This window comes from Schistocerca nitens, chromosome 3, assembly GCF_023898315.1.
Source record: "Schistocerca nitens isolate TAMUIC-IGC-003100 chromosome 3, iqSchNite1.1, whole genome shotgun sequence".
NCBI lineage: Eukaryota > Metazoa > Arthropoda > Insecta > Orthoptera > Acrididae > Schistocerca > Schistocerca nitens.
The window spans coordinates 251521166-251536465 of NC_064616.1; the positions used below are offsets into that span (position 1 = coordinate 251521166).

The window sequence follows — 15300 nt, forward strand, 5'->3', positions numbered from 1 at the left end:
AGACATACGTGGCAGACATTTTCTTAGCACAAAGCTGGAGAGACCCCCGGCTCCGCCTACCTGAGTATATGAGTGAAGAATATAGAATACTGGATGTTGAGTGGCTTCATGACATTTGGAGACCAGACTGTTTCTTCAAGAATGCCAAAAAAGTCACATTCCATGAAATGAGTATTCCAAACCATTATTTATGGCTATATCATGACAAGACTCTACTGTATATGTCCAAGTATGTTATCCACAACATTTAATTATTGTAAACAAATATCTGTATGCTAGTATTGACACCTTCTGTCCAAATTGACCTTTCTCTCACTGACCAATCCACAGAGTTTTACAGGTATATTTCGGAGACTCACATATGACTAGACTCTGACTAAGTCTGCATACATAATTATATACTGCAGTGAAACTTATATTTTATGTCCTCTAATTTTACATTTTTCGTGATTCCACACCATAAATTCATAGATAGCCCCTGTGAAAAACTGAAAGAACAGTGGTAAAAATTACCCAATTTTACATGTCTTCCTGGTAAGGTTTAACTCAATTCTAATTTCTTACTCGATGTCTCACTTGACTTCACACCGTTTTCTTCGTATTTAAATTTGATGTGACTAAACAAGTTATAAGTGGCAGAAAAGGCATATGGTTTGCACCATGGGCGGTGGCAGAGTTAAGGGATTATTTTAGACTATTGTAGAAAGGGGAGCTGTGAGGGAGGAAATACTGAAGTAATCGACAATCGATTTTGCCATCGAAACTCGCAAAATTTAGCTCCACCACGTAATTATGTACAACTACAGCTAGGTTGCAGTGGTAATGGAAAAACAAGATAGTTGATGTGAAGTGTTCCAGACCAAGAAAATACATGACAAAGGCATCCAGTCACCACCTTTTCTTGTGCCACTTGTAATTGAGGTTTTTGAATGTATTTTTGATGTGCTGTATTTACCAACAACATCAATTATCAACCTTCTATATTCATACACCGAGTCTTGAAGAATATGCTTGGTCATAATCAAGGAAATGTCACTCTTATTGGCTAGTGACTTGCCAGTGCAGCCACCACACCACACCAACACACATAAAATGAGCTCGCCTACTGGATATGTGGAGAAGGGGAGTGGCTCTTCAATGACAGGAGTGTAGGTAGGGGTGAAAGCATTTTGTGAAGTACTGAAAATATACTTTTCATGCAATTGATATGCTATGACAAATATCTCACAGGGAAATAGAACAATGGTTTTGAGATAGCACATTTTAAAGACTTTTGTGATCTGACATGATACAGTTCCAACTACTACATACACTTGCTGTTACACATCTGTGATTTCTTAAAAATTGATGAAATTCATTACCACAAATTATTGTATAAACATTGTATTGTACATTAAATTTCCTTCACTTAGATAAATTTTATCCAAAGTATTGGAGAGGATTGCTACATTTGATCATATATGCCAATTATACGTGTTTTTGCTAGTGTTTTGAGGGGGTTTTAACAATTTCCTCAATTCTGTATTTTCCTCAATTTTGTGTTTTTTAAGTCTGGACCGCACGAAAATGTAAAATAGGGGTTTCACAATATTTTTTCAAGTTTGTGTCCACTTATGTATATGATAAAGAAACATAGCATGAGATTATTTTTACACATCTGGCTATTAAAACAAAGGCATAGTTTCAAAATAACAGTGGCATTCATAAATATAACACTGGGAACAAAAATATGCTTCACTATCTGCAGTATAATGTGACTCTTGCACAGAAATGAGAGAAGTATGCAGCCATGAAACATTTGACATTCGTTCTTGTGAATTAAAGGTGCTGGCAGATAATGAAAATTTTAAAACCAAACTGAAATCATTTCTGCTTGAAAACTCCTCCTAACTGACAGATGAATTTCTGAGTAGGTAGTATGTATGCAGTTGGACTACAGTTACCAAATAATAATACACCACCTGATCCAAAGTATCCAGACACCTATTAGCAGACATTAATAAGGATTGTATGCAACCTCCTTCTTTGCAATGGTTTGAGCTCTTCTGGGGACACTTTCAGTGAGGTATCTAAATGTCTGTGGGGAAATGGCAGCCCATTCTTCCCCAGGAGCCAAAGGTGGGGAAGATAGTGATGCTAGATGGTGTGGCTGGAGTGAAGTCAACATTCTAATCCCAAATGTGTTTCACTGGCTTCAGGCTAGGATGCTGGGCAGGCCAGTCCATTTCAGGTATATAATTGTCCAAAACCCATTGCGTCACAGATGCTGCTTTATGACTGGGTAAACATTAATGCTGATACAAACATTATATGTAGACTGTTCCTTTACTGTACGCAGTGCACAATGCTGTAAAATATGTTCATATCCTTCTTCATTTAGCATTTTCTTAAGCTCAGTAAAAGGACCACATGCTAATCACAAGAAACACCCCCTCACTGTAAAATACCTCCTCCATACTTCACTATTGGCACATAATGTTCTCCAGGCATTTGTCAAACTCAAACTCTTGCATAAAATTGCCACATAGTATAGTGTGGTTCTTCACTCCAAATCAAGTATTCCACTCAGCCACTGTCCACTGGCATCAGTCTTTACAATACCTCAAGTTCTGTTTATCTTTGACTGTAGAAATGTTTGGCTTATGAGGAGCTGCTCAACCACAGTACCACATTCTGTGTAGCTCCATATGCACAGTCATTGTACTAGCTTGCTGCTGTTAGCACTCTGGAACTAATGAGTGTTTCCTTCCATAGATTTCATGGGATTTTGTACATTCACTCTCTGAAATGCTCAACAGTCTCTGTTGGTGGAAGTCTGTCTGGTCTTGGTTTAGCTGTGGTTGTTCCTTTGCATTTCCACCTCACAATCACATCACTGACAGATGACTTTAGAAGAGTCAATATATCCCAAACGGATTTCTCACTTAGGTGACTTCCAATGAATAGTCCACATTGTATGTTAAGTCACTGAGCTCTTGTGACTGACCCATTCCACTGTTACTGCGTCCCACTGATGACACAATACTTTCTGTCCCATTTTATTCTTTTATTTATTTATTTATTTTATTAGCCATCTTTAGGCATTAAAAATTAAATTGATGTCGTCATTTGTGTACATATACAGTTTACATAAGTAACAGAAATGGTGTAATATATTGTAGTTCATTATTGTCTAATAACATACAAAAATTTGTCCTTGATGCTGCACAAGGTATTTGCATTATATTTACATGTATAAGTTTAATCCAAGTGAAACTATATTAGTACCGGTACTTAAGATCATCTTTAGTGGACATTTTAAACTCTTCTATTGTATAAAAAGCTTTTTCTCTAAGCCATTTCTTTGTGACACTTTTAAACTCATTCAGTGACACCTTATGTGCCTCTATTGGCAACATGTTAAATAGTTTTACTCCCATGTACCTGTAACTATCTTGAATTTTCTTTAGTCTAGCAACTGGGATGTCAATTTGCTGTTTTATATGTGTGTCATGGTGATGGATGGATTGTTGTAGTTTGTGACTGTGTTGGTTTTCTTTTGTGTGTATCAGACAACTTAGTATAAAGAGGGCTGCAACTGTTAGTATTTTTAGATTTTTGAAACATGGTCTACAAGACTCTTTATTTCTGACTCCATGGATGCATCTGACTGCCTTCTTTTGCTAAATGAAAACTTTGCTCCAGATGAGTTTCCCCACAACAAAGTGGCATATGTTAAATGGGTGTGGAAAAAGGCATAGTATGGATCGAGTAATAACTTACCACTAACACATGACCTTAGTTTAGCTAACAAATATGTCACACATGCTATCTTAGTACAAATATAATCGGTATGACTCCTCCATGTTAATTTTGAGTCAAGATGGATCCCAAGTAGTTTAGCTGAGACACAATCAATCTTATCACTCTTAACACACAAGCTAAAGAGAATATTTACAGTTTGATCATGATTTATATGCAAGTTATTGAGTTGGAACCACTTGATGGCTGCTCTGAGATGAGCCTCACTTTCCTCGTTTAATTTTCCTAAATCTTTCCCTGCTGTAACGAAAGTTGTATCATCTGCATAGAGTGTGGATTTACATAACATGGTGCTGGGCAAGTCATTTACATATATTATAAAAAGTAAAGGTCCAAACACAGAGCCGTGTGGTACACCCTGCATGATATCCAAGACATTTGACCTCATATTGTTAAAATGCACAATTTGTTTTCTGTCGCTCAGATAGGATCTGATCAGAGATGGTTCTGAGCCTCTAATACCATAGCAGTGCAGTTTTTCTAGTAGTATCCTGTGACTGACAGAGTCAAATGTCTTGCTGATGTCCACAAGAGTGGCATTAACTGATAATCGTGATTCGAATGATGACAATATATGTGAAACAACATCTTCAACTTCTTTTGCCATTGACAGGCCGGACCTGAAGCCATACTGAGTCACAAAGAATATTGTTCACAGACAGATGTTGACTGATTTGGAGCTGTATGCAATATTCAATTACTTTTGATATGGTGGGTACAAGGGAGATTGGACGGTAATTATTAGGACAAGACTTGTCACCTTTCTTGTGCAGTGGAATAACGACTGCCATTTTGAAGGATGAAGGGAAAAAGCCACTGACAAACATCTGGTTCATAAGAGAACAGAGTGGATGTGCTATTACATCTGCTATTTTTTTTTTTGTTGCAGAATTGGAGAGACCATAAATGTCTTCTGATTTTGAGTAACTTAATTTTGCTATTGCAGTTTTAATATCTGTTACTTTTACTTCTTTCCATTTAAACACAGGAACTATATCCTCAAAATTTTGTAGAAATGAATTTCTATTATTTGAGATATGGTTGTTGTCACATTTATGGATATGTTCATTTGCAGCACTGTTATTCATACTGGCAGCATTAATGAAGATGGTGTTGAAATCATCCCGTGTGATACAAGCATCACATGAATTATTTTTGTTAACATCTTTATTTCCACCCAGATGAGTCTTGATAACAGTCCAGGCTGCTTTGCATTTATTTTGTGATGAGTCCACCTCTTGTGACATCCAGTGGTCAATTCTGCATTACACAGAGCTATCTGGATACTTTTGATGAGCTAGTGTAACAGTAATAATAATAATAATACCAAGGGTGAACGTAGTAGTGACGGCAGTGGTAGCAGCAGCAACAACAGTAGTAGTAGTGGCAGTAGTAGAAGTTTCATTCATCTGTCAACCACTTTTTCAAATATATCTGACATATAATAGTACTAAATTCAAGGACAATAAAAATAACATACTTTATATATGCTGGCATTTTCATGCTTAAAACTGTAATTTGACAAGGATGGAACAGGTAGTTGGCCGCCACCTTATAGTAGGAACCATCCTAGCATTCACCTGAAATAATTTATGGAAATAAATTTCATTCTTCCAAATACAAGGTCAGACTGTTTAACAGAGTGTTATATCATTTGGTTTAATGCTAGTTTTTCAAAGAAGTTGTTTAATAATGTAAAAGGGTAGTGCTCTGCTGTTCATTTGTTTCTCACTACTAGTCACAGGACACACTACACACACAGTACACATATTGTTTCGTAATGTAGCACTTCACACACTGTCATCTGATATTAGAGCTACAGTGAAAATGTTTGGTTTCCAATTTGTGTACTGAAACTTCCCATTTGATAGCTTGATAAACTGAGTTTAGCATTCCTCTATAATGACTGAGATGTTGATCTCAGAGAGAGGATAAGGTGTTGGTATTATATGTAGCACTTTGGGGTTATGGTTTTCCAGGAACAGGTACACAGTGTGAAAGTGTTACGTGAAACGATAATTGCATTATTATTATTATGATTATTTGTGTTACATTTTCTTGTACTGTACCATTACACATAATGATCTAAGTAGTCCTTCAGCCTATAGGATGTAGAGCTTAACTGATATTTTTAACTTTCTTTTTAAATAAATTCATTTTAATAATCTCTTTAATCTCTGTGGGCAATTTACTGCATACTTTTATTCCCTGATAGAAAATACTACTTTGACTTTTATGTTTATTCTTTCTTGGTAGATGTAAGTTCAGTCTTGTTCAGTAGTCACAGATAGAGCTTCTTGTGCAGCAATTAGTAATGTTATTTTTGATGTACTTAACTGATTAATAAATGTACTCATGTGGTGCAATTACAACCCCCATTTTTTGGAACAGATCTTTGCAATGAAATTAATTACTAATTTTAGTAATTATTCTTGTGGCTGTTTCTCTTTAGTTCATATTTTGTGCATTTGTTCACTGTAAAAATATTAAGAAAATCCTATGATACACTCATCCTTGACAAGAGTATCAGGTACCACTTTCATGAATTCTGCTATAGCTGAGTCTGTACTTCTTCCACTTCAGGACGCAAACTGTGATTCACTTAGAAGGTTGAATTTACTCAAGGAACTCATGAACCTTTCATAAATTATTCTATTACTTTGGGAAAGATGAAATTGGTCAGTGGTTTTATATATTTTCTGCATTACATTTCTTTAGCAGAAGAACAACTCTTTCCTATTTTAAATATTCTGCAAAATTCCCTGATGTGAATCACTATTTTATTATGATAACTAAGAGAGCCTGTCTACTCTGCATGTATTGTTTTGGCACACATCTTGGTACATCATCTAAGCCTAATGACTTTTAAATTTTTAGGTTTTGCACGATTTAATCAGTTCATGCTCTGTGGTTGATAACATCATCATTGTACATTGTAGATAATTATTCACAGGTGTCATATTTGTCTTGGTTTTTTTTTTTTTTTTTTTTTTTTTAAATCGCTCTGCGGTAGTTGAACAAGTATGATACACATAGTTTGCTTGGTCATATGGATCTTTTACTTCTACCTTTATTAACAGTATGCTAGTATGCTATTATGCTTTTGTTTCTCTCCCCCTGTTTCCTTTTTACTGACATCCCAGACTCCTTTGCTTTTATTCTCTGTATTGTGCATTATTTTGTCATTATATTATTTTTTGTGACAATCAGCACCCTTGTATGTCATTTTGTACCTATGCTAGAAATTTAAGAACCCTGGTTCATAATAACTGTGTGAGACATTTTTAGTGAAGTGGATACCTTTGGAACTTTATTTTTAAAGTTAAATTCAAATTATGTTGAGAACTTAAAGAATTTTCTATTGACATTGGTTTATCTGCATTGACATGGGTTTGGTACACTGCATTCCAACTCTAGTTTGCTAGTTCTCTTGAAAACTTAAGTTTCTCATCAATGTCTTTTGTAGGTTTGAAGTTTAGGGATTTTTTCCATGCCTGATTTTACTGTTATTATTTGGTAGAAATGGTCTTAGAGTCCAAGGTTTTTTACAGCAGCATTACAATTTTCCTTGTCCATACCTATCACCAAACGATCAGTTACCAATGCAGTCATTGTGGTTACCAAAATGGTTCAAATGGCTCTGAGCACTATGGGACTCAACTGCTGAGGTCATTAGTCCCCTAGAACTTAGAACTAGTTAAACCTAACTAACCTAAGGACATCACAAACATCCATGCCCGAGGCAGGATTCGAACCTGCGACCGTAGCGGTCTTGCGGTTCCGGACTGCAGCGCCTTTAACCGCACGGACACTTCGTGTGGTTACCCTTGTTGCTGTATTGACAAACAGGAACATGCAAAAATTGTGAATGATGTTTATGAGGTTGCTACTAGCTTCATTTGTGATATTATTTTTATGTTTATGTCTTCATACAAAATTATGTTAACTTATCTTATTTGTAAACATACCAAAATGTTCCACATTATAGATCACAGCAAGTTGTCATTAGTATGATCCACAGGACATGCAAAATACCTAAAACTAATTCTCAGAAGGAGTCCACATCCATCTGGTTGCTTTACATACACCTAAGGTCAAAATTGGACAGTTGCGCTGACTGTAACATTTATTTCAATTGAACAGTCTGGATGGAAATTTTCATGTCATTCTTTGCATTAAACAATAAAGACTGGAGTCAAGATTTTTTTAATTAAAGACTTGTTAATGTAAGTATTGTACACTATGTCATCAAAAGTATCTGGACACATGGCCGAAAATTACTTACAAGTTCGTGGCACCCTCCATCTGTAATGCTGGAATTCAATATGGTGTTGGCCCACCCTTAGCCTTGATGACAGCTTCTACTCTTGCAGGCATACATTTAATCAGGTTCCGGAAGGTTTCTTGGGGAATGGTAGCCCATTATTCATGGAGTGTTGCACTGAGGAGAGGTATCGATGTTCATTGGTGAGGCCTGGCACAAAGTTGGCGTTCCAAAACATCCCAAAGGTGTTCTACAGGATTCAGGTCAGGACTCTGTGCAGCCCAGTCCATTACAGGGATTTTATTGTAGTGTAGCCACTCCACCACAGACCATGCATTATGAACAGGTGCTTGATCATGTTGAAAGATGCAGTCGCCATCCCTGAATAGCTCTTCAACAGTGGGAAACAAGAAGGTACTTAAAACATCAATGTATGCCGGTGGTGTGGTAGTGCTTTAAAAACAACAGTCACACTCAAGATTATAATACCAGAAGAAAGAAAGAAAGACTTACACTATGCTCTACCTAACCTATCTTTGGCACAGAAAGGGGTAAAATATGATGCTTTAAAACTTTTCAGTAAATTACCAGAGGAAACCAATTGCCTGACAGACAGCAGTAATAGTTTCAAACATAAACTGAAATCATATCTCTTTGACAACTCCTTCTATACCATAGATGAATTCTTGAATAGGAATAAGTAAATATGTAGGTATAATGTAATGTGGTAGTAATAAAATTTTAAGCTCTGCTTTCTTTTTTTTAAAAAAAAAAAAAAAAAAAAAAAAAAAGGAAAGTAACCCTCAATTCATGAGTGCATTTCTTATGTACCCAACACTTTCCACATCATAAAGGTTACTGTGAGATTGAAGAATGGAACAAGTAAGTAACTATACTGACGTGCCAAAGAAACTGGTATAGGCATGTGTATTCAAATACAGAGAGATGTAAACAGGCAGAAAATAACAACAAGTGTCTGGCACAGTTGTTAGATCAGTTACTGTTGCTGCAATGGCAGGTTATCAATATTTAAGAGAGTTTTAACATGGTGTTATAGTTGGCACACAAGCGATGGGACACAGCACCTGCGAGGTATCGATGAAGTGGGGATTTTACCGTTCGACCATTTCACAAGTGTACCATGAATACCAGGAACCTGGTAAAATCTCAAATATCTGACATCGCTGTGCTGGAAAAAGATCCTGCAAGAACGGGACCAATGACAACTGAAGAGAATCATTGAATGTGGCACATGTGCAACCCTTTCGCAAATTTCTGCAGATTTACATTTTGGGCCATCAACAAGTGTCAACGTGTGAACCATTCAATGAAACATCATTGATATAGGCTTTTTGAGCCAAAGGCCCATTTGTGTATGCTTGATGACTGCATGACACAAAGTTTTACACCTCAACTGGGACTGTAAACACTGGCATTGGACTGTTGATGGCTGGAAACATGTTGTCTGTTTGGAAGAGTCTCATTTCAAATTGTATCAAGCGGATGGGTGTGTATTAGTATGGAACTTCATGAATGCATGGGCCCTGCATGTCAGCAGGAGACTGTTCAAGCTGATGGAGGCTCTGTAATGGAGTGGGGCTTGTGCAGTAGGTGTGATATGGGACCCCTGATACATTTAGATATGACTTTGACAGGCAACACGTACATAAGCATTCTGTCTGATCAGCTGCATCCATTCATGTCCATTGTGCAATGCAATGGACTTGGGCAATTCCAGCAGGACAACATGACACTCCACATATCCAGAATTGCTACAGAGTGGCACCAGGAACACTTTTCTGAATTTAAACACTTCTGCTGGCCACCAGACTTCCTAGAAATGAACATTATTAAGCGTATCTGGGATGCCTTGCAACATGCTGTTCAGAAGAGATCTCCACCTCCTCAGACTTTTATAGATTTATGGACAGCCCTGCAGGATTCATGGTGTCAATTCCCTCCAGCACTACTTCAGACATTAGTCGAGCCCATGTCACACCATTTACCAATTTATTTGGGTTTTCAGAGTATCTAACTAACAATTCCTCATGAATGTTTATCCCGTAACATGTCACCTATTTGTATTGCAATAATGACCACAAGGCAGTCAAGAAGATCGAATGAACACAGAGAAAACATATATACAACATACATTTACCTGCAACATTAAATACTGTTTGTGAATGCAGCTTCTAACACACAATAGTGTGATAGCTGCTTCACTAATCAAATGAGCTGGATTGTTATCCATAATACCAGCACTGAAGAGCCTCACAGAGATAAACATGCTTTCTGCCTTCCAGTATTTATTTTGTTTCCATTATCCACCTTACCTCAATCTTCACCTATACAATGTAGTATTAATATAAATTTCTAGTTTAAATTTTTCTATCAGTGGAAAAGGAATGATGGGAATCCACAGTTCTGAAGTACAGATGAATGAGTAGTTCCTCGGACCCAGCTCCAAACATTATCCGGAATTTATAGATAGTAGTTGAGTGTTCACATGCAATGGCTTTTCAGTTCCTTTGGTGCTACATGACATATTACATCACCAATATGATCATGCAAAGGGGAATGCTACATGATGCTAGGTGGGTGTCTCTAATTCAGTTGCTTGCAGTTACACGTAGGTACATTCCAAATTTTTTCTCTATATTTTCTGGCTTCTTTGACAGATTTTTGTGCATGAATGCAGTACTTAATTTTGAACCTTAGTTAGAGAGATAAAGCTTTTGTAAGCAATTGTTTTCATTTCTTTACATCTCCATAGTGTGTACAGTATGACATTCTATTGTTAGTAGCAAGTGCAGATACAATAATGCATAAGTCTAAGGAGGCAACATTCCATAGATGATCCTATGTCATGTCTCCTTAGTGATTTTGCATTATCTGGGAAAGCCACAGATTTCCTGATGATTGTGAAATGTTGACTCATTGCATTTTTTGTACAGGTACACATATTTTGTAGCAGATTATGGTATGTAGTTTTTTTTCAGATATGTATTTCTGCTTATGCATACATTGACTTATTTCACATTTCTGAAGGCGGTTCTTTCTGATAAGATACATTGAATAAAATCATTGACTTAGTGTGATGATAAAAAACTGATAGATGAGTTACTTATGAATGGTACTACATTATACCATAAACTAAGCATTATTTTTTTAAGAACCAGAAAAGGTTGGGGGTGTGTGTAATTAGACCTTATGCAGTAAATTGAATTTTGCCAGATGAAAAGGGCATGTAAAATTTTAAATGCCACAGTCAAAATACATCTTGATTCAGTGAATGAACTGCAAAAATGCAATCTTTTGGTTGTAGAGAAGGTTGGAAGCAGGGCTATTCAGTGGGAATAAATCTTACTTTAGGAATAAAAGTAATAATAATGCATACTTCCCTGTGATGCAAAGATCTCTATGATCACATTAGTTGTGGTATCCTTCAAATTGTTGTTCCTTAGCTGATGCTTTTGTTGTCTGCCCGAGGACGTCAAATGAATCTGCACATACACATTAGCTTTCAAACCACATACCCTAGTTTCACTATTGTTCAAATTCTGTTTCCTTGCAGTTGGCTGATTAATGATTACTTCAGGTATTTTTAGCAAATACTTTTCCCCTGTAATCAATTATTTCAGTCTGTCTTCCTCTGTCCCATACATATTGTTGTTAAAAGATTAAATTTTATTCACCTTATAGTTTTTGTTTCAATAAAGCTCCAAAAACTTTTTGCTTCATTCTTGCAGCCCTAATTTATTGAGATTAGTGCACACCACTTAAATTTAAAATTTTGCATTAGTACTTAAAGGAAGGTGGTGGTGGTTAGTGTTTAACGTCCCGTCGACAATGAGGTCATTAGAGACAGAGCGCAAACTCGGGTTAGGGAAGGATTTGGAAGGGAATCGGCCGTGCCCTTTCAAAGGAACCATCCCGGCATTTGCCTGAAACAATTTAGGGAAATCACGGAAAACCTAAATCAGGATAGCTGGAGATGGGATTGAACCGTCGTCCTCCCAAATGCGAGTCCAGTGTGCTAACCACTGCGCCACCTCGCTCGGTCTCTTAAAGGAAGGAAGTCATATGATTATATAGAGCTCTATCTCTTCTTGGCAGTACATTCTTTTGATTGCAAATGTTAACTAACTTTTCTCCTAATTTATGTTCTAATTTACACTCATCTGGTGTAAGAAGAAACTGGATTCATTTTGATATAAGGCAATATTTAAGAAGTTACCATATTTTTCACTATAGTATTTGTTTCATAACATTTTTGCCACTGATGTTTTAGCCACATTTTTTTCTAAATGTAATTTTTGTATGTTACTTACGGTTGTTTTATGCATTACTTTTCCTTTTCTACCCAGTCTAACAGATCAGAATGCTTTACTGCCATCATTCAGTCATAGTTGTCACACAAACAACCAATTATTGTTTTTAGTTTTAAATCTCAGATTACAGTTGGGTGCAAGCACAGGCTGTTGTTCATTATTGCACTGTACCTTTCTTTCACCATACCCAGAGTAACTATGAAAATGCAAGATGCATGCAATACTGACTCTAGGTATCTTCTGTCAGTCTTATCTGACACAAAAATATTATTAATTTACCTGCAGGAAAGATGTAGGCTAAAGTATTTGTACAAATACTTAAAAAGAAGAAAGCCTCTCTAATTGCTTCATGGAGTTTAAAATAATTCCAGTTCATCTTTTTCCTGTGGTACTGTCTCCTTCCTGTTTTCAGACAAGTCTCTAATTGTGAAAGAGTGGCAGCTGGAGGTGTGGCAGGATGTGAGCGTCCACTAATATTACAACAGATGAATTTTCTTAAAAATATTTCAAAGTCCTTAGCAAACTCACAGAGCCAGTTAAGAGCTTAATTTTTGTTACATTTTATACCTCCAGAGTTTCAATAATGAAAGGTGATAGTACTTTCTCCATTTATGCTCTGTATTAAAGAAGAATTTCGAGGCTACTAAAAAGTTACTTTCTAGATGTTGATTGAGCAGTCTGATACAGGAAGTATTATGTGGGTTTTTCAGAAAAAAGAGAGGAATGAAATAACAGAAGAGTCATATAGCTCTGTGATGGTATTTAGGTCTTTCCTTTTATTAAATATAGTGCTGCAGATCTAGTTCTTCAAATTTTTTAAAAATTTTGTGTATCCTTCATTATTTACATTCCATTCATTCATCCAAATACAATGTGACATAATATGGATGTTCTCAGCCAGACACACAACTTGATAAAACAAAAATGTAGACTGCAATAAAAATTATTGATACATGGTTCAGAACATAAATTGAAATTAAACACTTTAAGATTTAAAATAGAAAAACTATGCTATTTTATTTAATAACAATACAATACATCCAAAAGAATATACAATAGGCCTACATGAGGGATAGAGTAGTAGGAGCAGAATTTTTGGAATCATTACTTAACATTAATATTTGATGTAAATATTGCCACTTGTTTTCACAATACTGACCATACTTTTAGACATTTTCACTGCCTACTTGTTTCATTCAAGTTTCTAATCATCCTCTTACAACTCCAGTCATACTTACTAAACTTATTCTAACTCTGATATTCCACACTCTGTTTATATTCCTTAACTATTTGCATTTGTAATTGGGGAGAGTGTCACACATTTTGTTTCATTGATTCTGTGGATCAGACAGAAAAAAATTACTATGTAATAAAGTGTGCAGATGTCATTCTGATGTATTTGTAATAAAATTACGTTTGTGAGGTGAAATTCATGCTGGTGTTTCCTATATAAATGTCCCAATTAATTTTCAAGCATTAAGTGGATAATATTGAATGAAGAAACACTGAGGTGAAGAAAACTAACTGTATTTAGCATGGTTATGAGTGGCGAAGGTAAAACTAATTATTCATACAATATTTCAAACTCTGTAGTTTGTAGCATCAAACTTTTATGTTTCAGATTAACTTTGGTGTTGTCATGTGCAATGAAATTTGAATCTTATCCTCATGATACACAAGTTTGTTCAATGATGATTGAGAGCTGTAAGTTTTTCACCTAAGCATATCACTGTTCTCTTAACTTGATAAATGAGATATCTTGGATGATAAAAGGAGCAGTTACAAATTCATCTGATGTTATAAAAATGTCTTCATATTTTATTTTTTCAGTATCTCATACAGTTCATGATTTAGTATTCATATGGAATACAACAGATCCACTAGTTGTGAACCCTGACATAGAACTACCACAGTTGGACATATCTAACAACTATACTGGAGATTGCACCATTCCTTATTCCACAGGTATGATTAACTTCCATATAAATGTTATTATAATATACACACATGAAAAAAGTTTTGCATCACCTTGGTTCAGAGAGTTCCAGAACTCGTGCAGAAAATTGGAATAGAGATCAACATAAACATCATTTCTGTCCTTTTTATTGCTCATGAAAACCACACATTGAATGTTGTACCACCATACAGCGACACCTTCAGAGGTGGTGGTCCAGATTGCTGTACACACCGGTACCTTTAATACACAGTAGCATGTCCTCTTTCATTGATGAATGCCTGTATTTTTCGTGGGTATTTATCGTGGCATACTATCCACAAGTTCATCAAGGCATTTTTGGTCCAGATTGTCCCACTCAACGGCGATTTGGTGTGGATCCCTCAGAGTAGTTAGTGGGTCACATCATCCATAAACAGCCCTTTCAAGCCTATCCCAGGTATGATCGACAGGGTTCATCTCTGGAGAACATGCTGGACACCCTAGTCAAGCAATGTCATTATCCTGAAGTAAGTCATTCACAAGATGTGCACAATGGAGGTGCGAATTGTCATCCATGAAGATGAATGGCTCGCCAATATGCTGCCAATATAGTTACACTGTTGGTCAGAGGATGGCTTTCACGCATCGTACAGCCATTACGGTGCCTTCCATGACCACCAGTGGTGTACATCGGCCTGACATAATGCCACCCCAAAACAGCAGGGAACCTCCACCTTACTGCACACACTGGACAGTGTGTCTAAGGCGTTCAGCCTGACTGAGTGACCTCCAGACACATCTCTGACAATTGTCTGGTTGAAGGCGTATGCGACACTCATCAGTGAAGAGAACGTGATGCCAATCCTGAGAGGTCCATTCAGCATGTTGTTGGACCCATCTGTACTGTGCTGCATGGTATCATGGTTGCAAAGATGGACCTTGCCATGGACATAGGGAGTGAAGTAGTA

General features: G+C 36.5%; 1 protein-coding gene across 1 annotated transcript in view; it reads left to right on the forward strand.

Moving 5' to 3' along the window:
* Positions 1-15300, forward strand: part of LOC126249563 (glycine receptor subunit alpha-4-like) — a 303930-nt gene that overhangs the window by 228705 nt on the left and 59925 nt on the right. The window contains exons 4-6 of the mRNA XM_049951226.1: positions 3-229; positions 14018-14100; positions 14227-14361. Coding sequence (XP_049807183.1) covers positions 3-229; positions 14018-14100; positions 14227-14361 — 445 coding nt within the window. The remainder of the gene's footprint in view (positions 1-2; positions 230-14017; positions 14101-14226; positions 14362-15300) is intronic.